At 33.7% G+C, this 23,408-nt stretch overlaps 2 protein-coding genes across 2 annotated transcripts; both read right to left on the minus strand.

The window, feature by feature from the left end:
* Positions 1 to 650: 650 nt before the first annotated feature.
* Positions 651 to 4,987, minus strand: LOC107904094 (putative disease resistance protein At3g14460). Its single transcript, XM_041094736.1, has one exon. It carries the CDS (start codon positions 4,700 to 4,702, stop codon positions 854 to 856), a length of 3,849 nt encoding a protein of 1,282 aa, XP_040950670.1. The 5' UTR covers positions 4,703 to 4,987; the 3' UTR covers positions 651 to 853.
* LOC121203398 (putative disease resistance RPP13-like protein 1) lies at positions 651 to 23,029 on the minus strand. The gene is made up of 2 exons (XM_041094737.1): positions 18,944 to 23,029; positions 651 to 777 (listed from the first exon to the last, which is right to left on the minus strand). The coding sequence occupies exon 1, from the start codon at positions 22,803 to 22,805 to the stop codon at positions 19,020 to 19,022; it is 3,786 nt and encodes a 1,261-aa protein (XP_040950671.1). The 5' UTR covers positions 22,806 to 23,029; the 3' UTR covers positions 651 to 777; positions 18,944 to 19,019.
* Positions 23,030 to 23,408: the final 379 nt, after the last annotated feature.

A 23,408-nucleotide genomic window follows, 5' to 3' on the forward strand; every position in this document is an offset into this window, starting at 1 on the left:
TTGTTAACCTCTGACCCTATTTCTGAAATCTAAAATTTTTATTGATAATGTACCAAATATTAATTATTTATATATTATAAAAGTAAAATTTCATAAATTTAAGAAAATCAAAATTTTATATAATTTTTAAAAATTCATTTTGAATTTGAAATTAAAACTTTTAATATATATTTTAAAATTTTGATATAATATTTTTAATTTTATATTATTAACATATTATAGAAAAATAAATCTTAGTAAATGTATTTTTTGAATTTCTACTCCAAAAATGTGTCAAATTATTTTTTTTTTGAAGAATTATTTATCCACATGTATATTATATGTATCATAGTTCGAAAAAATTGAAAAAGAAAATAAATTTGAATAATTTGAATAATTGATTGGTGTAAGTCGGTGAAGTTTGAAATAATATTTTTTATTAGCAAAAATTATAAATTTATTTTATTTCATTGTACTACAATTTATTTATATATCTTTAAATAAAAATAAAAATAAACAATTGAATAAAAAATAAATCAATAAAATAATTTATTTTAATACAAACCTTAATGTTAGTGGTAATAATACTAAATAAAAACAATAAATAATTTACTTAATAAAAGATAAAGATATTCCATAAAAAAAGATAATAATAAAAAAGCAATCATTCATTTGGATGCCAATCAGCTTTGTAATCAATCATAAAAAATATATACAGAAAAGGAGGGTGGTGGAATGCTGTAATTCAACATTAAACATAACTTCCTCATCTACTTCTACCAAACTTACACATCTCACCTTTTGTTTCATGTCTATCCTAATATGAATGCAATACCACCCTCTCCATTTCTTCTTTTCTCACTCACTGCCCCTTCTACATAATGACTTCACCCCCAATTTCAATGACAGGGATGTGGGAAATGTTGCCCCAATCTTTGCCTTTCTCCTTTTTACAACGTTTCTCCAGCAAAGGACAGTCACTAATGGACAAATGAGAAAGAGAGGGAGGGAGCATGTTTGGGGGCATGGATTGGAGCTTGGGACAACTCTCGATATACAAACTGGAAAGAGAGGTGAGGTGTTGAAACCCCTTATACTCCAAACTCTTTAGATTTGGAAGACCCCAGATCCTGAGAGTTTCAAGAGAAGAGGGAAGCAGATGTTCATCTGGAAAACACTCCATCTCTACTTCTGAATCCCAGATCTCGAGATTTGTAAGAGAAGGAAGTGTATGCAAACTCCATTCCCTTTTCCTAATCAAGCTCTCAATTAGTTTATCACTGCTTCCGATTGTAATTCCTTTTAATTTGGGGGGCAAACCCTCTTTTGGACCCATCTGTATTTCTGGACAATCATTTATAGACAACAACTCGAGGGATGGAAAGATAGAGTGCATTTGCTCTGGCAATGACTTTAAACTTGGGCAATACAAAAGCATAAGTCGAGTCAAATTGGTGACAGATAATCCATCTTCAATTTGAAGGGATATCAAATTTTGGCAGGACAATATTTCCAAAGAATTGAGACATGTTAGATGCTGGTGGTGAGAGCCCTCTAAAGTAGCACTAATAAACTTCAACTCTTCACATCTAAAAATACCAACATGCTTTAGCATAGGAAACGATCCTAATGGGAAAGATTCCAATTGACCACACTTCGTATCTACTATCTGCAGAGATTCAAGGGATGTATACAAGAAGATTTTGGACAAATCAAAAGCTTTGCACTGGTCGATCCCCAGTTCTTTCAGTGTAATAGACGCGCTACCTTCAGGAAGGGATTTGATATTAGAACAACCAGAGATAGTTAACTTGTCAAGATGAGTGCAGTGTAGCAACATCCGTTCCAATATGGAACAACCAGAGATAATTAACCTGTCAAGATGAGTGCAGTGTTGCAACATCTGTTCCAATATGGAATCATTCATATTCGAACCTTCAATTCTCAAATTTCGAAGCCCACAAGGTAATGGCTCCAACTGCAATGCGTTGCATTTCTCTAACACAAGTTCACAAATGCTTGGTGTCCTTGGGAGAAAACATTCAAGCTTCTCACAATTTGCAATCACCAATCTCTTTAAAGAGGGGAGGTGTTTGGGTATAGACTTGATTAGCTTTGGACAATCCCTGATGCGTAGCTCTTGCAGAAGGAAGAAAGCTTCATCACTCCTACACAACCATTCTTCCCACCCAGCCATATTCTCAAACACTAGGATTTCAAGAGATCCAAATGGTTTAGTCAAAGCTTGTCCATTACTATAGAACTCCTCACCAACTATTACAACTTCGCTGAACCCAGAAATGGAGAGAGATTTCAAAGACGATAATTGGCCAAGCGGAGGCAAAGATATGCAAAATTTACAATCTCGAAACTCCAAAGATACCATATTTGAGAAGGAAAAATGCCCCACCCATTCTGGAAATCTCGTGCCTTTGTAACTTCCGATCACTAGATGCTTCAAGTTTGTATTAGGCTCCAGTTGTTCCAATACTTCTCTATCATGCTTTGAGTCACCATCAATATCATCATATTCGTCCCACGTCAACTTCAACTCCTCAAGATTAACCTTATCCTTCAACTTGGCATCTTTGGCATCCCTGGCATTTACAACATTTTTCAGTCTTGAAATGGCAAGTCTTCCCCGTAAATGCTTGAGCTTTCCCAGCTCATTAATGCTTGAACCAGTTTGATTACCTATAACAAAATCTGTTAAGATTCGAATATCTTTCAACTTACCCATCCCTTCTGGCATCCTAGTTAACTTTGTTCTCCTAATATCAACATAACGCATGTTGATCAGTCTCCCCATGTCTCTCGGCAACTCAACAAGGTCACTACATCCATGCAATGTCAATGCTTGCAAATTATACAATGTACACAGAGAATTTGGCAACCTTCTGACTGAAGTTTCTGAGAGATTCAAATTTCGTAGATGCTTCAAACTACCAATATCTTCCGGTAATTCATTGATATTTTTATACCCAGCCAAAGAAAGCACTCGTAAGCTTGATTTCATCAACAAATCATGCATTAGCACATTGCTAACAATACAATAGAAAGAAGACTTCACATTTAGGAAAGCACGCAGACATTTTGCTTTAGGTAAGCTCTGAAATTTTTGTCGCACATCACAAAATTCTTGGGCATTGGACAAATGACGAGTCCTTTCGATTATTTCACAACAATCACCATTACCTTCCAATCTGCAAATAAACCCTCCAGCGATAGATTTAGCCAAATCACTGATTAGATCATGCATGACAAAACTAGATTTCTTTCCATTCGATTGCTGAAAAAATGACCTCAATCTTATATCTTCAAAATAGTCATCACCTCGTTCTTCCACATCACCATGGTCATTTGGAAGCTCTAAAAGACCTTCAGCCATCCATAGCTGAATTAGTTCTTCCTTCCCAAATTCGTAATCTTTAGGGAAAATTGAACAATAAACAAAACATCGCTTTAAATGTGAAGGAAGGTAATAATAACTCAATTTCAATGCGGGAAGAATATCATTTGGTAGGTCCCAAAAATTGCTGTGTAATATTTTGTTCCATTTAGCAGTGTCTAGATTACAACGCAGAAGACCTCCAAGAGTTTTTGCAGCCAGAGGGAGGCCGTCACATCTTTTGACAATTGCTTTACCGATTGCCATCAGATCTGGATGCATGCTTGGGATTGTACCAACGAATGCACGCTTTGCAAATAGCTCCCAACAGTCATCATTTGATAAGGTCTGTAGAGGATAACTTGGAACAGTCTTCATAATGGAGACAACACTTTCATGACGTGTTGTTACAATAATCTTGCTGTTTTGTGCCCCAAAACTGAAAGGAATTCTGAGCTCATCCCAATCAGCAGACCTTAAGTTCCAAACATCGTCTAAAACTAATAGAAATTTCTTTCCCGACAATTTGTGACTGAGTTTACGTTGAAGCTGATTTAAGCTCTGACTATCATCATAACCACCAGGGAGCTCTTGGAGGATGGCTTTAGTTACTTTGAAAGGATCGGATTCTTCCGAAACACACACCCATGCTCTGAGCTCAAACCATTCGGCCACTTTCTGGTCATTATAGATCAATCGTGCGAGCGTGGTTTTGCCAAGCCCGCCCATACCCACAATGGGAATCACATCTACCTTATCATCAGCGGACAGATTTTGACGGTGCAGCAACTCCATTATATCTTCTTTCTCACCATCTCTGCCATAAACACCAGACTCGTCCACCAAAGAAGAAGTTGCACGTGATCTCCGATACTCCTTTTCTGCTCCAGAAATTCCTTCCAATTTCAGGGTATCTTTTTGGATGACTATATATTCTAGTCTCCCAAGGATCTCCTCCAGCTTTGACTGCATCCCATCTTTGAAAGGATTGAAACAAGAGAAAATGCTACTAACCTGGTTCATAGCAGTGGTTTGATGTTCGGATTCGATCTTGTTCCGAAGAGCTTCAGTAGAGATGTCGTCCAGGAGGTCCTCGGCATCATAAACAGCATCTTTGAGCTCATCAATCCAACTTTTGACATTTGGGTTGGTAATCTGCTTATTTTCAGCATCATCCAACACAGCTTTCACCGACATCAAGGTTGGCTTCAGTTTGTTCAGCAGCATAGCTTCCAGTTTCTTTCCTTTGATAAACCCACGAACATCGGCAGAAACAATCCTATCAAGAAGTACCTCAATGGAAGCAGAGAGAAAAGCTTCGGCCACCAGAGCCATGTTTTTCTTTTGGGGTTTTTGGTAAAGAAAGGTTTAAAGGGAGATGGAAAGGGAAGTAAAGGCAAACAATGGAGAAGAAGAGATCTTGAGCACAAGAGAAGAAGGTTGCAGATATGAAGGATTTGGATACGAAACAGAAGAAAGAAAGTGCAAAGCAAATTGCAAACAAGGAACAGTAGAAGGATTGGATGGAAAGATGAAAGGGGAAGGCTTTAACTTGCAAATACTTGAGTTTCAATAAAGATGAAACAACCTTATCCTTGCAAACGGGACTTTACTCTTTACGATGCAAAGGAGACATTAGTAAAATGTTTAGATATTAATTAATAATTAGCTTTTTTCAAAATGGGAAAATATGTATTTAATATTTTGTGTTGCTTTAATTAATTCTCAATTTGAATTTGGATTTAGATTTAGATTTGTAGGATATGTTTAAAAAGTGAATCCAAGAGTTAAATGTATGATTAGAGAATGGAAAGTAAAGAAAATAAAAATAAAGTTAAAAATAACATAAAAAAATATGGGGATTAATTATATAATTTAATTTTTTTATTTAAAATGATGATTTAAGGTGCCACGTCAGCTTACTGTTAAACCGTTAATGATAATTAATGGCCCAATGACTAACATGTTACAACACGTCAACGTAAGTGACTAAAACGTAAAATTTCAAATATAAGTGACTAAAATATAATATGAGATAAACAAAAATAATTATTTTGATAATTTACCCTAATTATTTTCTGATAGTGTGTATTAAAACTTTCAAAACTTTTATTTTCCCTATTTATTACTTTACCATGAATAAAGGGTGAATTTGGATAGGAGGTGAGTTTACTTACAATTAGTGTAAAAATAGCAATGACAGTAAGATTAAATACTGTAACGATACTGTAACTTAAGACAAAAATAAACTAATTGCACCGTACTATACCCTACCAAACATCCAAACCCACCCTAAATCGTGAATACATTATTTTGGATTTACTTCACCAGTTAATTAGATTTTATAATTTAGTTGTCAAAATTCAAATTATTTATATTAAATATCCATTTTAAAACACAAGTCAATTTGGAGTGACACTTATTGTAAAATTAAAGTGTCCACATTGGATTTTTACCAAAATTGCAGGTAATTTACCAAAAAAAGTCAATTTTTTTTAAATTTATCGAAATGGGCCCGGTACTTTATTATTTACCAAAATGGGCCCCTTTCCCCTAAATGGCGTCCACGTCAATGCGAAGTCAGGGGATGTATCAACAAAGCGCACTGACGTGGACGCGATTTGCTGCACATGGCGCGCCCCTAGGGTCGCGATTTCGCCGTCCTTCCCACGTTAGGATTTTTAGTGTTTTCCGAATTTTTTGATTTTTGGAGAGAAAAGTAAACAAATAAGGGATTAGGAATTAGGGTTTCATAATTAAATTAATTAAAATTTATTTAAAATTGGATTACGTTTCGTGTTTATGGATTTTTAAGATAAAATAAAAGCAGGATGATTTATCAGAAGGATTTTTGCAGTCGCGGCCACGTGTACGCGCTTTTGCTACAGTAGGTCCTAGAAAAATAATTTTGAGTTGACGTTTCTGAGCAAATAGTATAAAAAACGCTTCAAGTAGGATGCTATATGTGAAGAATTTGTGAAATCGTGCCCTCCTGGATGCGCTTTTGCTACAGATGGTCCTGGAAGAAATAATTTCGATAAATTATAATTTTTTAAATTTTTAATAAATTAGTTTAGGGTTTTTAAGTAATAACTCAAAAAAAATTCTATTTTATTACATCAAATAATATCAAAATATTCAAAATATTTGTACAAATAAATTTAAATACAAAAATCAATCTCTGTGCTCGCCGGATTCAGTGCCACATGGCGGCTGTCGACGGTTACGTGCTGGATTCCTCCTTTGTCCAGCTTTCGACGGCGGTTGTGGTTCCTCTGGTGGGGATTCTGGTTCTTCCGGTAGGGCATCTGGTTGTCGGAGTTGGGACGATGATCCACCTTGAAAGAATAGTGAATGTGGAGGTGTTTGCATCACCAACGGCGACGGTGTTTGAAACCCATACGGTGGTGGGGATTGGTAAAAAGAATAGTTCCTCGACGACCCCTTTTAAGATCCCTCGTGCGCCACTGGCCTATACATCAGCGGTCCACTCGGTGTAACAGGAAATGGAGCTGAACCGGGCCATTGGCTCCAACCTGTCATAGGACTCGAAAAAGGATATATATAAGGGTTAGGATACATAAAAAGGCTAAGAAACACACCTGGCATCATCTGAAAAGGCAGTTACGTGGGTATTATCGGTTGAACTGCTGGGTCAGATGAAGGCAATGGTGCTCTCGTTGGGCCTGGTGATTGCATGGCCGCTGATGATGGGCCGGGTGAATGTTTGGGCCTCGTTGAGGGGCCAGCATCATCGTCTTGTCGTCTTGGATTTAGAGGCCCGCGCCTTTCCCTTTGGACACGTATTTGTCGCTGCCTCTCCTCTAGCGTCAATAAATATGACTTTCCATGGATCTTAAACCATGGCATGTATTCCGGCACGCACGCTAACTCCGGAACGATGATTGGTTCCCGAGTAGGTAAATATTCATACAGATCTTCCCACATTTCTATGTATTCGGACCAGTATCTCGGCCAATCCGTATTCAATTACGAAGGTCGACTTTGTGTTGATCATCAAACACCTCAGGTTCCACGAAAATCGGTTGTCTACATCCAAACTATCGTGGCACTCTGTCTGACTGGTGCGGCTCTACGGTCGCGTAGTTGATCAACGCAACTTTCACGTACCAAGCGCTTGGGTTTTGTAAGAACTCATCTAGAATTACTATCCGAATTACCAGATCCTCGTATGGTGTCCATTGAAACTATATGAACATTATAGACATATTAGTTATATACATAATACTAAATACTAAATACTAATTACCAATAGACTAGCGAATGATGGAAATATCAATTTTATTTAATACTTACATATGCTTCCGACTGTTGGTCTAATAGAAGCCGTATATCTTCAAGTTCGGTAGGTAATCGAGCATGACTTGCCGGATGGTTCCACCTAATTAAATAAACTTTTAGCATACTTTTATTTTTAAATATCTACATAATAGTTGTAAAATCTAATATAAAATTTACCTCGTTATGAGTGGGAATGTATAAGGGTGGTCCACTCAATGACGTAGAAATGGAAAGCGAAACCGTGCCCATGACTGCAGTAGCGACAGGTAACCTCCGATTTTTACTCTCCTCGGTCGCGTCGCCCCGCACATCTCCTGATATAATGTGGCCAAGACGGCAGACCCCCAACTTAATTCACCGGCTGCTCTAAAATCAATGAGTTTCAGCAGCCATCTTAGATGTACGCGGCTCCATGACAAGTCCGGCATGAGATAACCTCTAATTAACTGAAGAATGTATGCTTGAGTATATCGGATTCTTTCTATTTCGGTTGAATCTTCATTCGGATCCGAGAATGTGTCTCGCAACCAGCCCATCTCGATCTTACCTCCGTCCATTTTCTTCGGAATAGCGCCCAGAAGCTCGTAGCACACCGCTGGCCAATCGCTAGATTGGGCAGACCCGGTGACTGGGTACCCATCCACCGGCAATCCCAATTATAGGCTAATGTTTTCCAAAGTGACAGTGCACTCTCCACATGGAAGATGGAATGTGTGCGTCTCGGGTCTCCACCTCTCGATCAACGCACTGATTAGTTTCGGGTCCACCTTGCATCCTCAGCCTACCGTCGTCACGTGCCAAAAACTCGTTTCCCGCAGGTAGTTCTCTACCAACGGTGATAGAGGAGTATGCATATTCCGGATATTGCATTCCAATACCCGATCTACAGACTTTTATAACAAATAATAAATTAATAATTATCTAAAAATGCATAAATAAAAAAATCTTAAATAATATTTAAAAATTAAATTTAACACTTACCATCTTCATTTGTTCCACGGATATGTGGTGCTCATCAAGACAAGTCAATTCTCTGGCCATTACTGAAATCGTACAAATATTTTTGGTTTAAAAAAGGGAATTAAGAGAAATTTTTTTCGGTTTAAAAAAATAAAAAATTTTTAAAATTATTTTAAAATAGGGATTTAAGAGAAATTTAAAAGGAAATTGAGAGCTAATTGAGATTAAATATGAATTTGAGAGAATTTTGGAAGGAAATTGAAAAGAAATTTGAGAGAGGATTTGTTTGTGAAAAAAATGGGTGGGGGTATTTATAGGGTTTAATTTTTTTGACCGTTGGGGGGACAACGGTCAAATTTTTGACCGTTGCACTGTTCACGCGCAGTCTAAATCGCGTCCCCAAGGACGCTCCACGTCAGCAAATCGCGTCCACGTCAGCGCGCTTTGCTGACGTGGACAAATATCGCGTTCTGTAGGCCGCGCTTTGTTGCCACATTAGCAAAGCGCGCTGACGTGGACGCGATTTGCTGACACATCTCCTGACTTTGTGCTGACATGGACGCGATTTAAGGGAAATGGGCCCATTCCGGTAAATAATAAAATACCGGGCCCATTTCGGTAATTTTAAAAAAATTAGCTTTTTTTAGTATTTTGCCCCAAAATTGCTTCTGTACCTTGTAATATCTCTGTTTCTATTGTAATTTGGTAAAATTTAAAGGCAAGAGACAATTTTCTTTAAAAAAAAGAATTTATTTACTTTAATAGAAGTTCTAGAAGCTAGTCCGCTATACTTTTTCGCACTTAGATTATTGCTCAATAAGGACAAGCAAATTATATTTTTATCAATTAATCCCAAGATTAGAGCTTTGTGGCTTAAGACAGAAATGGAGGATAGCTGAAAATTTTTTGATCTTCCAGGGTTCAAAGATATCTATTTATGTGTAATGTTCTAGTTATAATGGCTTAAGCGAAGTATGTTTTTATCAATAGTTATTTATATTTAGTTTTTGGATATTGAATTTATGTTCTACTTATTTATGTGTAATCTAGTTTTATTAATAGTTGTTTATGTTTGGTCTTTAGATATTGAATTTATGTTCCACTTATTTTTTACTAAATTAGTTTTATTAATAGTTGTTTATATATGATTTTGGATATAAAATCTATTCACAGGTGATGAGTATAGTTGAGGATTATAGCGGTGATGAAAGTGATGATGAAAGGGAAAAGAAAGAGATTTTACAACGCATGGAATGTTTTAACCGAATATTTGTTATTGCATCTTCTTCCGTGCAATTATATTACGGCAAGTATATATTGAGGCAACCATGCATGGATTCAAAACAGTCAGGTGAGACATGGATCCGAGAGATCCTTGACGGTCACGATTCACGTTGAATGATTAATTTTAGGATGTCCAAAATGGTATTCACAAGTTTGCTGAGCGTTTTGGAGACAAGATACAACTTGCAAACTTCAAGAAACATATCTTCTAGTGAAATGTTGGGAATTTTTTTATACATCTTGGGCACTGGTGCAAAAGTTTCCCAATGTCGAGAAAGATTTCAAAGGTCTGGATCAACAATAAGTCGATACTCTGCAGTTGTGCTTGAGAAAGTTTCAAGGATGGCCACTAATCTAATTGCACCCGAAGATCCTTTTTTTAGCTCAATACCTGAACAAATACGTAATGATTCTAGATATATGCCGTATTTTAAGGTTAAATTTTAATTTTATATTATTATATTTTAATATATTTGGTCGACTAAAAATATGCACGATAGTAATATGATTATTTGTTTAGGATTGCATAGGTGCAATTGATGGTACCACATTGCGGCTATTCTTCCACCAAATGAACAAATTCCCTATATTGGAAGAAAAGGTATCCTGACTTAAAATGTTATGACAGTATGTGATTTTAATATGTGTTTCACATTTGTCATGGCTGGATGGGAAGGATCGGCACATAACACTAGAATATTTCTTGATGCAATTCAAGATCCAAAATACAAATTTCGCACCCTCCAAATGGTTAGATATTTTATTTATATGTGATTTTTTAAATAATAAAGTATAAGTTCTTTAATTAATTTTTTTATTAAAAAATTCTTGAATTAATTGTTTGTTATATAATGACTTGTAGGAAAATATTATCTTGTTGATTCTGGATATCCTCAAATGAAAGGTTATCTTGGACCATATAGAGGTCAACGATACCATTTATCTGACTTCCAAAGAGGTGGACCGATATCTAGTAAAGAAGAGATATTCAATCATTCACATTCCTCATTACATAGTGTGATTGAACGAACTTTTGGTGTTTTGAAAAAAAAGGGCCATTTTAAGGGATATGCCAAGTTATAGTTTTGAAAAGCAAACGATGATCATTGTTGCTATAATGACGATACACAATTTTATCCGAAAACATATCGGTCGAAATGATGCAGATTTTATGGAATACGAAGATATTAACTTGGCATATAAGCATAATATTGATTCAGAAAATGCGCATGGTCGAGAAAGTGATGATGATGACGACGACAATGATGATAGTGATGATGACGGTGAATCAAACAATTTAAATGGTTTTGAAATGGAATTAACAAGAGATGCTATAACTTATAGTTTAATGAATTCACTTTAAATTGTAAATGCTATTGTAAAAGTTTTAGTATTTATATTTGATATATAAATATTATCCCTTTTTAAAACTTCAATCCAAATATATGTAATATTTTAATTTGTTAGGTTTATGTTTTCTATGTTATGTTAATATCTAATATGAGTTATATATTCGAATACATTTTAAAATAAAATAATACAAATGTGTTAAAAGCATTAACTAAAAATTAAAAATAATTTTTATAATAATACAATTTTGTCAATATCTAATTACAAATATTTAATTATTATATTTAAATATAGTTTATATATTCTAATTAAATTTAATAAATAATTAATATTAATTACTTAGAAATTTTTAAAATTAATATTATATATTAAAATATTAACAATAAGTTATAATAAATTATTTTTTTATATTTTTGCTAAAATATCATAATATTAACTAATTTAAACATTATTTAAATACATATTTGTTACTTTATAATATCATGTCTAAAATGAACATTTTATTCTTCAAAATCACTTTTTGACAACAATACTAAACACTCAAAATTTTCAAAAGCACTTCTCAAAAGCACTTTTCTGCAGCACTTTTCAAAAGGAATGAAGAACTGGCCCTAATTGTGTGTTTATTTTATAAGAATTAAAGGAAAATAAGAAATTAGTGAGATTTTAAATTTGAGATTCATCAAATATTTGAAGCTTCAATGCATGTATAATTAAGATGTCAAATGGCATACCACCAACGCAATATTTCCTAAATTCTAACCTAACATTGCTTTAGTATATATTTACTAAATTAGATTAAATTAGCCATGGGTGCTCATGTCTGAAGTAAATTAGTTATTTGTAATTGTAATTATTCTTTAAAATTTTTAATTTAATTCAATTAAACTAGAGTGAATTAAAATAATTTTATTTTTATCTCAAATTAATTTTTAGTTCTGTTTGTTTAACTGAAAATAGTTTCTAAAAAATCACTTATTTTTTTGGTGTTTCAAATTAAAATATATATATTTTTATATTTGGTAGATTTCCTGAAAATATTTCATAAAAGCTGTTAAGATAATATTTTGTGATAATCAATGTTATATATAAACTTAATAATAAACAATGTTTAATTAAAACTTAATTTAAATTACATATATTACATATATGAGGGTACATATTGATACATTAGAGTTGTAAAGGATAAACGAAGTTAAGTATTATTTAAACAAATACTCATATTTATATAATTAAAATATTCATATTTTATAATAGGTTAAAATATGTCATAAGTTTTTATACTTTCCGTATTCATGTACTTTTATTTTTAGGAATTTAGTCCTACTTTTTAGATATCAAAATTAAAATTCAGTTGTTATCACCATTAAAAATATTTTGTTAAATTAATGTTCATTACAACGTGATTTTTCTGTTACATAACTAAAAAATATTTTTGTATTTAAAAATATGACATTAACAAAATTGACAAAAAAAAACAATGTTAACAATTGGACTTAGTTTTCAAATTTGAAAAGTAGAGGGACTAAATTCTTGAAAATAAAAGTACAGAGACCAAATTCCAAATTTGTTGAGAATACGTAGACTTATGACATATTTTAACATTTATACTATAAAATATTTATTATTAATACATTTTTAATAATAATAAATATTTATTATTAAATATTTTAGAAGAAAATTATTTAAACAAAATTGAAAATAAACTTGATTTTAAATTTTTTTTATCTTGCTTTTCCTAGCTTAGAAAATTGACTATTCTTTTCCAAGGAAGTCTTCACTTTGATTGTGTTGATGGGATATGTCTCTAAATTATTGAGTGAGAAATTTGTGGCATAAGGACAAAACCACAAATTTAATTAAAATATTACATAAAAAGGAATAATTAAGAATCAAAATTTATTAAATATATAATATTTCTTGATTATATGATATAATCAGTTACTTATGAAATCACTCCATTGAATTTAATTTGCAACCATTTCCAATTTTGCAGTCTCAATTTTTTTTTTAAATTGCCCCTCAAAATCATAATTTTGAACATTTTTTATAATAACTTATTTAGTTTTTCACTTTACAAAAAAAAATTATCTCTTCATTTAATTTTACACTTTTTTAGTCTTTGAGCTTGCATTCTTGATCAAATCATCTAAAAAATGAATGAAAAAATTGTCGTTTAATTTTGTTTACGTGACATCCACGTGTATGCCATATAAGCAGTTAATTAATTTCTTTTTTAACAATCTCATTATAAGATCTGATCATATCTGCTCTTTTTGGCACAATTCTTAGAACTACTCATAGCCCATTTCCAACTCATACATAAGAAGATAATGCGCTTCAATGCACGTGAACCCATGTCCTCCTACATCCATGCCAATTGAGTTAATATTCAATCGGTGCAATTAATTAATCTTTTAAATTAAAGATATTAAAAAACATATTTTTTTATATTTTATACTTCTTAATTAATATTTTAAGTATTTTTTATAATTTTTTAATTTTTTAAAATTTTAAAAATGAATTATTTGTTAAAGTGGCATCCATATGACAATTCACGTATATATCATGTTATTAAATTTAACAAACATTATTATTTTTATCTATTTTAGTATGATTTGATAAACAATATAAATTTATGAATAAAAAACGAAATTTTAAATAGAAAATTAAATATTTTTTTTAAAATTAGAGGATGAATTACTATATTTTTTTAAAATATATATAAACGTATGCGTTATTTAGCTGTTTGTGGGACATGTCTCAAAATTATTAGTGGGAACTTTATGCTTTACAGATGAACATGCAGCATCTATCTTTAATGACACGATAATTAAACCAAAAATAAATAAAAAATACACAAATGAAGAAATAATATGGAAAAGTAACTAAAATATATGACTTGATCAAATAATAACAATACAATACTACATAAATATTTTGAAATTTATACCTACAAATTAAGTAAAAGTATTATGGAGTTGTATGTATTAGAACTTGGATGGTATTTTGTTCTCATTATTCAAAAATAGATAAATTAGTCTCTGTACATTAGATTAAAGAGCAAAATAATCATTCTGTTAAAAATTTCATCCATTTCACTGTTAAAAACTAATTACAATATGTCAGCATAAGATAAATATGACATACCACATGCCACTCACTATCTAGTTATATTGTTAGTCACACCAATTTATAACAATATAATGAAATATTAAACAAAAAAGACCAATTTATTTTTTGATCTAATATATAAGAACTAATTTACTCATTTTTAAGTAAAGAAGACAAAATGTAATTTAATTTCCAATACATAAAACTCCATGTTTTCTTTTCCATTTTAAGTAAATGGTTGTGTTTCCAAATGATTTATGCATATCTAATAATAATAATCAATGATTAACATGTTAAGGTATATCTAAGATGCCAGTGGTGTCTACAAATACTTGAAAAAGAAAAATGAAAGTTAGTTGGGATCGTTATGAGTATGAACACTGTATGCCTTAGTTCTGAAGGACTTTCTTTTATGTTAGCGAACAAAACTAACAGAGCAGTAGTACAAGTCCGTCAGTCGTTTCTTGAAAAAAAAAACACTAGTGCATGACAACACTAACAAAAATCCAGACATGATAATCTAAAATCATATAAATATAAAGAGTTAATTTTTTTTTTCATATTTGAGAAGGTGGTGTTCAACTTCTAAAGTCATGAATGAGCATCGCTATTTATTTATACATTTGGAAATCTAATTTCATCTTTTCAATTGATAATCTAAAAATTTTAAGGAGTCAATATGGCTTAGTTGCTCAAACAAATATACTCACATGGGAATCAAGTTCCGCACTTACCATAGAAGACTTCCACGTTGAAAGCTCTTTCAAAAGAAACGATCCTTAGAATTGAATGAATCATCAATATCACAATAAAGAAACTTTGTTGTTGCATGAACTCAAGAATACTGGAGCCACTGATTTCATATTGCAAAATAGACAAACTTCAAATTCTTATTCTTTGTGTTGAGGATTGAACACTCAACATGTTCACAAAGTGAGAGCATTTCATCAGGTATCTAAAAATGTAAACCATGTGTGTTAAGTATTGTTGTATTCAAACTCATACCCTATAGTATATATAAAATTTTTGAAATCCAACTTTAAAACCAAAAATGCAAAGCTTGATGCAAAACCTTAGAAGCATTGTTGGGGATAAACCTGTAACACCCCTAATCCGACCTAGACGTTATGACTGAGTCTGAAAATGTTACGAAGAAGGGATTTGAAATCGACGATATTTCGATAAAACCATGTTTAGTTATTTGATAAAACGTCCAAGTATTATAAAACATATTCGTTACTGAAACTGTGATGTGAAGTTCTTTAAAGTTAACCTTTTATTTCGCAGCGAAAGTTTGGAAATCATTTAAAACAAAAACCAAACTCGTGCTTTCAAAAAACCATTTGTTTGCGTAAAGTGTTTTTGTTAACGTTGCGGAAATGTAGCAAATCAAAATCTAAATCCAAAAGTTAAAACCAATCAGTCCAGAGAGTCCCAAAACTTACAACTCTCAAGAAAAACTAGACTTTAAACTTAAACCATTAATTACTAAGTAAAAATAGTTCTCGGTCGAGTGGTCACTCAGAGCCTCCGTCACACCGACCTGCCTAAATCTGTGGGTTACCTAAATAGAACAGACAAACATATGTGAGTTTTCGTAAACTCAGTGTGTAACCCAACAGAAATAGACATGCAATATACACAGTATTTCATAAATTGTCAAATATAGATTCGGACCTAAGTCCATAGCAGATGTAGATATCAGATAAACAGAACAGATATACAAAACCCTACCCCCATCCTCTACACACCATCTCCGACCATCCCATCACACCATGTGGGGTTAAAAACACCCACCCATCCCTACACACCATACAGTTTCAATGCAACACATAACAGATAGTATGCAGTTAAGTTGCCAGAATTAAGGTAAAAGATTGTCGTACAGATCACTTCCTCTACTATTCAAATCCCTAACCCATACAGATACAAAATACAAAATTAATAGAACCAACATGCGTAACATGCTCGTGTACAAATATCATATATGTATACTCAAACAAAACAATCATGCATACGTATCAGTGTCCTACTCAAAACGGACTATCAGAATATCAAATCACATGATTTAGGGTTTGGTTAGCCCTTACCAACCTTACGGTAGGCCCATAGTCAATTAGAAACGACCCGTGCGACCCTAAGGAAAATTTTAGAATTATGGGCCCACACGGGCATGTAGGCCCACATGACCAAATTGGCCTTGCCTATGTAGCCCACACGGCCTGGCCCAAAACCCACATGCTCGTGTAGCCCACACGGCCTAGCCCAAAACCCACACGCTTATGTGGCCTACTCGACCACATTCACACCATCACACGGCTGTGTCCTATGCACGGCTACACCTTCGTCAGTCACATGGTCGTGTCTTGCACATGGCCAACCACACGACCGGCCACACGCCCTTATGGCGTCGATAGACTCCATTTTTGGATTTCGCCAAAACTCAATTTTTCATGTTAGAAGTACACACTTGGTTCTATTTTAATGCGAATGTAACTGTTGACACCATTTTTTTGATAAAATGGGTCAACTTGGTTTTTGAAAACGAAAATGAATACGAGAGTCGCCACCAATCTTTTTTGATGAGGTGTGATCGGGTCACCTCGTAAAGTAGTTGTTTTCAATAAACAATTTAATTTTATTAAAACAACGATTTTGGTCCACGAAATTCAGAAAAATAGGTTCAGGAGTCGATTACGTACGAGGAAGGATTAGCACCCTCGTAACTCCCAAAATTGGTACCTAATTGATTAATTAATGTCTTAGTGTCGAAAACTGAAAATTTTAAAGAAATTTAAAATACGATCCTTTATTGGAATCCTAAAATATTTTGAAAAAAGGGCATATTTCACACAAATCGAGAAAGAGAATTACGTCCCGTAAGTTAGGACACAATGTCTTGAATTCTCGATACGAGAATAGATGCCAAAGATTTACTTATTTTTGAAGGATATTTGATTATTTCGGGTTTATAAGAAAAAAATCAAGTCCCGTAAGTTAGAACACGATCTTTCATTAATTCTCGGGATCGTTTAAAAGTTTAAGTTTGAAAGGACTCGTATGTTTAAATTTATCGAGAAAGTTGAAACCCCGTAAGTTAGGGCACGATCTTTTCGAATCTCAAAATACGTAATTTTACTTATTTTAAAGCCATGATTTACATTGAATAAAATTAATTTAACATGAAATGGTAGGAATAAACACTATATTAATATGTGTAACAAAATGATAATGAGCATGATAATACAAGCATAACTAATATGAGCAACAATCAAAAAAGAAAAATAAAACAAATCAAGTATATATGAAATAATAAGTAAATAAAAAAAGGGAACTAAAGCATTTCCTGAAAATAATGACGAACACATAAATAAATGAATAAATAAGTGTCAAATAGAACGACAATAACAAATGAATAAAAGATAAAATATCTATGCATGTATATCAATATATTTAAGTTATAAGTTATAAAATATGAGAATGTATATACATATATACATAAAAACGAAAATGCATATCTATGTATATATATATAAATTATAAAGCGTAAAAAAAACATAAATATGTATATCTAAAAATATGCAGGTATATATATATATAAATTATATGAAAATATAAAAAACATATAAGTATGTGTATGGACATGTACGGATTGTAAAATATGTCCGTGTATATTGTAAAAGACATATATATATATATAATAAAACTTGGGATAAAGTATACATAAATATTTGGTGATAATAATAATAATAATAATAATAATAATAATAATAATAATAGTGATATTATATAATAATACCAGTATTAAAATAATTAATTTAGTAATAAAATAATTAAAATTACATACGGATGATTAAAATGAAACTGGACAAAATTTTAGGGCAAATTAATAACACATAGAAGAAAAAGGACCAAAACGATATGCGTGACAACTAACGAGGCCCAAATGAGCAATAAAACCCAAGTCGTACACGCGCCATTCCCTGGGGGGCAGCATACGAAGGACTAATATTGAAAGAGGATTAAAATTAAATGGTGAAATAAAAAAAAATAAAAAGAGGGCAGGATTGAAAATCGCGAGAGAAATAGAAGGACTCGCCAAGCAAATATCCCATTAGTATAGAAATACGCGGATCCTTGCGTACAGGTCGGGTCACCCTCGGGTTGCGCCAAACGGCGCCGTTTTGGTACTAAAACCCCCAAGTGAAACGACATCGTTTTACTAGTGTTATAAAAGCTATATCTCTTCTAATTCTTTCATTTTTCCTAGAGGTGCTCATGGGCCAGGCGGGTAAAAATATTGAAGGGTTCGGGTAAAAATATAGGCCCGAAATATGAGTTTGGGCTAAAAAACGAGGCCCATTTAAAGTGCTGCCCGAGGCCCGGCCCGACCTGAATATAATAAATATTTTTATTTTTTATTTTTTTATTTTTAAAATACTTTTTACTAAAAATAAAATAAAAATAAACAATTAAAGAATGAAAAATAAAAAATAAATCAATTAAATAATTACTTTAATACACACCTTACAATAAATAATTTACTACCAAACTTACAAATCACACTTTTTGTTTCATGTCTATCCAAATATGAATGCAATACCACCCTCTTCACTTCTTCTTTTCTCACTCACTGCCCCTTCTATATCATCACTTCATCCCCAATTTCAATGACAGGGATGTGGGAAATGTTGGCCCAATCTTTGCCTTTCTCCTTTTTACAATGTTCCTCCAGCAAAGGACAGTCCCTAATGCACAAACGAGAAAGAGAGGGAGGGAGCATGTTTGGGGGCATGGATTGGAGCTTGGGACAGCCGTAGATATACAAATTGGAAAGAGAGGTGAGGTGTTGAAACCCCTTACACTCCAAACTCTTTAGATTTGGAAGATCAGAGATCCCGAGAGATGTAAGAGAAGAGGGAAGCAGATGTTCATCTGGAAAACATTCCATCTCTAATTCTGAATTTGAGATTACGAAAAATGTAAGAGAAGGGAGTGTATGCAAACTCCATTCCCTTTTCCCAATCAAACTCTCAATTAGTTTATCACTCCTGATGATGCTAATTCCTTTTAATTTGGAGGGCAAACCCTCTTTTGGAACCCACTCTATTTCTGGACAATCAACTATTGTCAAAATCTCGAGGGATGGAAAGACAGAGTGAATTTGCTCTGGCAATGACTTTAGACTTGGACAACCGAAAAGCGTAAGCTGGGTCAAATTGGTGACAGCTAATCCATCTTCAATTTGAAAAGATATCAAATTTTGGCACCCCCATATTTCCAAAGAATTGAGACATGTTAGATGCTGCTGGTGAGAGCCCTCTAAAGCAGCACTAATAAACTTCAAGCCTTCACATCCAGAAATATCAAAATGCTTTAGCATAGGAAACGATCCTAATGGGAAAGATTCCAGTTGACCACACTTCATATCTCTCATCTCCAAAGATTCAAGGGATGTATACAAGAAGATTTTGGAATGATCAAAAGCTTTGCACCGGTCGATCCTCAGTTTTTTCAGTGTAATAGACACACTATCCTCAGGAAGGGATTTGATATTAGAACAACCAGAGATAGTTAACTTGTCGAGATGAGTGCAGTGTTGCAACATCTGTTCCAATATGGAATCATTCATATTCGAACCTCCAATTCCCAACTCTCGAAGCCCACAACGCAATGGCTCCAACTGCAATGCGTTGCATTCGTTTAACTCAAGTTCACAAATGCTTGGTGTCCTTGGGAGAAAACATTCAAGCTTCTCACAATTTGCAATCACCAATTTCTTTAAAGAGGGGAGGTGTTTAGGTATAGACTTGATTAGCTTTGGACAATCCCTGATGCGTAGCTCTTGCAGAAGGGAGAAAACTTCATCACTCCTACACAACCATTCTTCCCACCCAGCCATTTCCTCAAACACTAGGATTTCAAGAGATCCAAATGGTTTAGTCGAAGCTTGTCCATTACTGTAGAACTCCTCACCAACCATTACAACTTCGTTGAACCCAGAAATGGAGAGCGATTTCAAAGATGATAATTGGCCAAGTGACGGTAAAGATATGCAAAATTTACAGTCTTGCAACTTCAAAGATACCATATTTGAGAAGGAAAAATGCCCCACCCATTCTGGAAATCTTGTGCCTTTGTAACTTCCGATCACTAGATGCTTCAAGTTTGTATTAGGCTCCAGTTGTTCCAATACTTCTCTATCATGCTTTGAGTCACCATCAATATCATTATATTCGTCCCATGTCAACTTCAACTCCTCAAGATTAACCTTATCCTTCAACTTGGCATCTTTGGCATCCCTGGCATTTACAACATTTTTCAGTCTTGAAATGGCAAGTCTTCCACGTATATGCTTGAGCTTTCCCAACTCATTAATGCTTGAACCAGTTTGATCACCTATAACAAAATCTGTTAAGATTCGAATATCTTTCAACTTACCCATCCCTTCTGGCATCCTAGTTAACTTTGTTCCACTAATATCAAGATAAAGCATGTTGATCAATCTCCCCATGTCTCTCGGCAACTCAACAAGGCCACTGCATCCATACAATGTCAATGCTTGCAAATTATACAATGTACACAGAGAATTTGGCAACCTTGTGATTGAAGTTTTTGAGAGATTCAAATTTCGTAGATGCTTCAAACTACCAATATCTTCCGGAAATTCATTGATATTTTTATACCCAGCCAAAGAAAGCACTCGTAAGCTTGATTTCATCAACAAATCATGCATTAGCACATTGCTAACACTACAATCGGACGAAGACTCCACATTTAGGAAAGCACGCAGACATTTTGCTTTAGGTAAGCTCTGAAATTTTTGTCGCACATCATAAAATTCTTGGACATTGGACAAATGACGAGTCCTTTCGATTATTTCACAAGAATCACCATTACCTTCCAATCTGCAAATAAACCCTCCAGCAATAGATTTAGCCAAATCACTTATTAGATCATGCATGACAAAACTAGATTTCTTTCCATTCGATTGCTGAAAAAATGACCTCAATCTTATATCTTCAAAATAGTCATCACCTCGTTCTTCCACATCACCATGGTCATTTGGAAGCTCTAAAAGACCTTCAGCCATCCATAACTGAATTAGTTCTTCCTTCCCAAATTCGTAATCTTTAGGGAAAATTGAACAATAAACAAAACATCGCTTTAAATGTGAAGGAAGATAATAATAACTTAATTTCAATGCGGGAAGAATATCATTTGGTAGGTCCCAAAAATTGCTATGTAATATTTTGTTCCATTTAGCAGCGTCTAGATTACAACGCAGAAGACCTCCAAGAGTTTTTGCAGCCAGAGGGAGGCCGTCACATCTTTTGACAATTGCTTTACCGATTGCCATCAGATCTGGATGCATGCTTGGGATTGTACCAACGAATGCACGCTTTGCAAATAGCTCCCAACAGTCATCATTTGATAAGGTCTGTAGAGGATAACTTGGAACAGTCTTCATAATGGAAGCAACACTTCCATGACGTGTTGTTACAATAATCTTGCTGTTTTGTGCCCCAAAACTGAAAGGAATTCTGAGCTCATCCCAATCAGCAGACCTTAAGTTCCAAACATCGTCTAAAACCAATAGAAATTTCTTTCCCGACAATTTGTGACCGAGTTTAAGTTGAAGCTGATTTAAGCTCTGACTATCACCATAACCACCAGGGAGCTCTTGGAGGATGGCTTTAGTTACTTTGAAAGGATCGGATTCTTCCGAAACACACACCCATGCTCTGAGCTCAAACCATTCGGCCACTTTCTGGTCATTATAGATCAATCGTGCGAGCGTGGTTTTGCCAAGCCCGCCCATACCCACAATGGGAATCACATCTACCTTATCATCAGCGGACAGATTTTGACGGTGCAGCAACTCCATTATATCTCTTTTTTCACCATCTCTGCCATAAACACCAGACTCGTCCACCAAAGAAGAAGTTGCACGGGATCTCCGATACTTCTTTTCTGCTCCAGAAATTCCTTCCAATTTCAGGGTATCTTTCTGGCTGACTATATATTCTATTCTCCCAAGGATCTCCTCCAGCTTTGACTGCATCCCATCTTTGAAAGGATTGAAAGAAGAGAAAATGCTACTAACCTGGTTCATTGCAGTGGTTTGATATTCGGATTCGATCTTGTTCCGAAGAGCTTCAGTAGAGATCTGGTCAAGGAGGTCCTCGGCATCATAAACAGCATCTTTGAGCTCATCAATCCAACTTTTGACATTTGGGTTGGTAATCTGCTTATTTTCAGCATCATCCAACACAGCTTTCACCGACATCAAGGTTGGCTTCAGTTTGTTCAGCAGCATAGCTTCAAGTTTCTTTCCTTTGATAAACCCACGAACATCGGCAGAAACAGTCCTATCAAGCAGCACCTCAATGGAAGCAGAGAGAAAAGCTTCAGCCACCATAGCCATGTTTTTCTTTTGGGGTTTTTGGTAAAGAAAGGTTTAAAGGGAGATGGAAAGGGAAGTAAAAGCAAACAATGGAGAAGAAGAGTTATTGAGCACAAGAGAAGAAGGTTGCAAAGATGAAGGATTTGGATACGAAACAGAAGAAAGACAGTGAACAGTAGAAGGATTGGATGGAAAGATGAAAGGGGAAGGCTTTAACATGCTAATACTTGATTGTTACAATAATATTATATTAATTAATATTTGCTTTAATTAATTGTTGATGAGATCTGATTTCAAAATTCACAATTTTTTTACCATTTACAAAACCTAGACGAAATCATCAACTTTGACTTGTGACATAAAATATATATAATACTAAAATTTTAATAAATAGATTAAATTATGTGTAAAACAAAATTTAATCATATGTATATATCAAATAAATAATATTAAATGCACTATAATTGTTTGTCATTAATTGTAAGTTAGAGTCAAGTTGACTTCTTATACCAACTTAATTAACAATATTATATAAATATATAACTGATGAAGATAATAAATTATGCATATTAGAATAAAAACTTATAAAATATATTAAAATAAAACTTTAATTAAGTGGTAAAT

Source organism: Gossypium hirsutum, chromosome D05, assembly GCF_007990345.1.
Source record: "Gossypium hirsutum isolate 1008001.06 chromosome D05, Gossypium_hirsutum_v2.1, whole genome shotgun sequence".
Taxonomy (NCBI): domain Eukaryota; kingdom Viridiplantae; phylum Streptophyta; class Magnoliopsida; order Malvales; family Malvaceae; genus Gossypium; species Gossypium hirsutum.

What these genes read in the sequence shown, in the direction of transcription:
- LOC107904094 (XM_041094736.1), bottom strand. Translation starts at nt 4,702, where the DNA reads ATGGCTCTGGTGGCCGAAGCTTTTCTCTCTGCTTCCATTGAGGTACTT.
- LOC121203398 (XM_041094737.1), bottom strand. Translation starts at nt 22,805, where the DNA reads ATGGCTATGGTGGCTGAAGCTTTTCTCTCTGCTTCCATTGAGGTGCTG.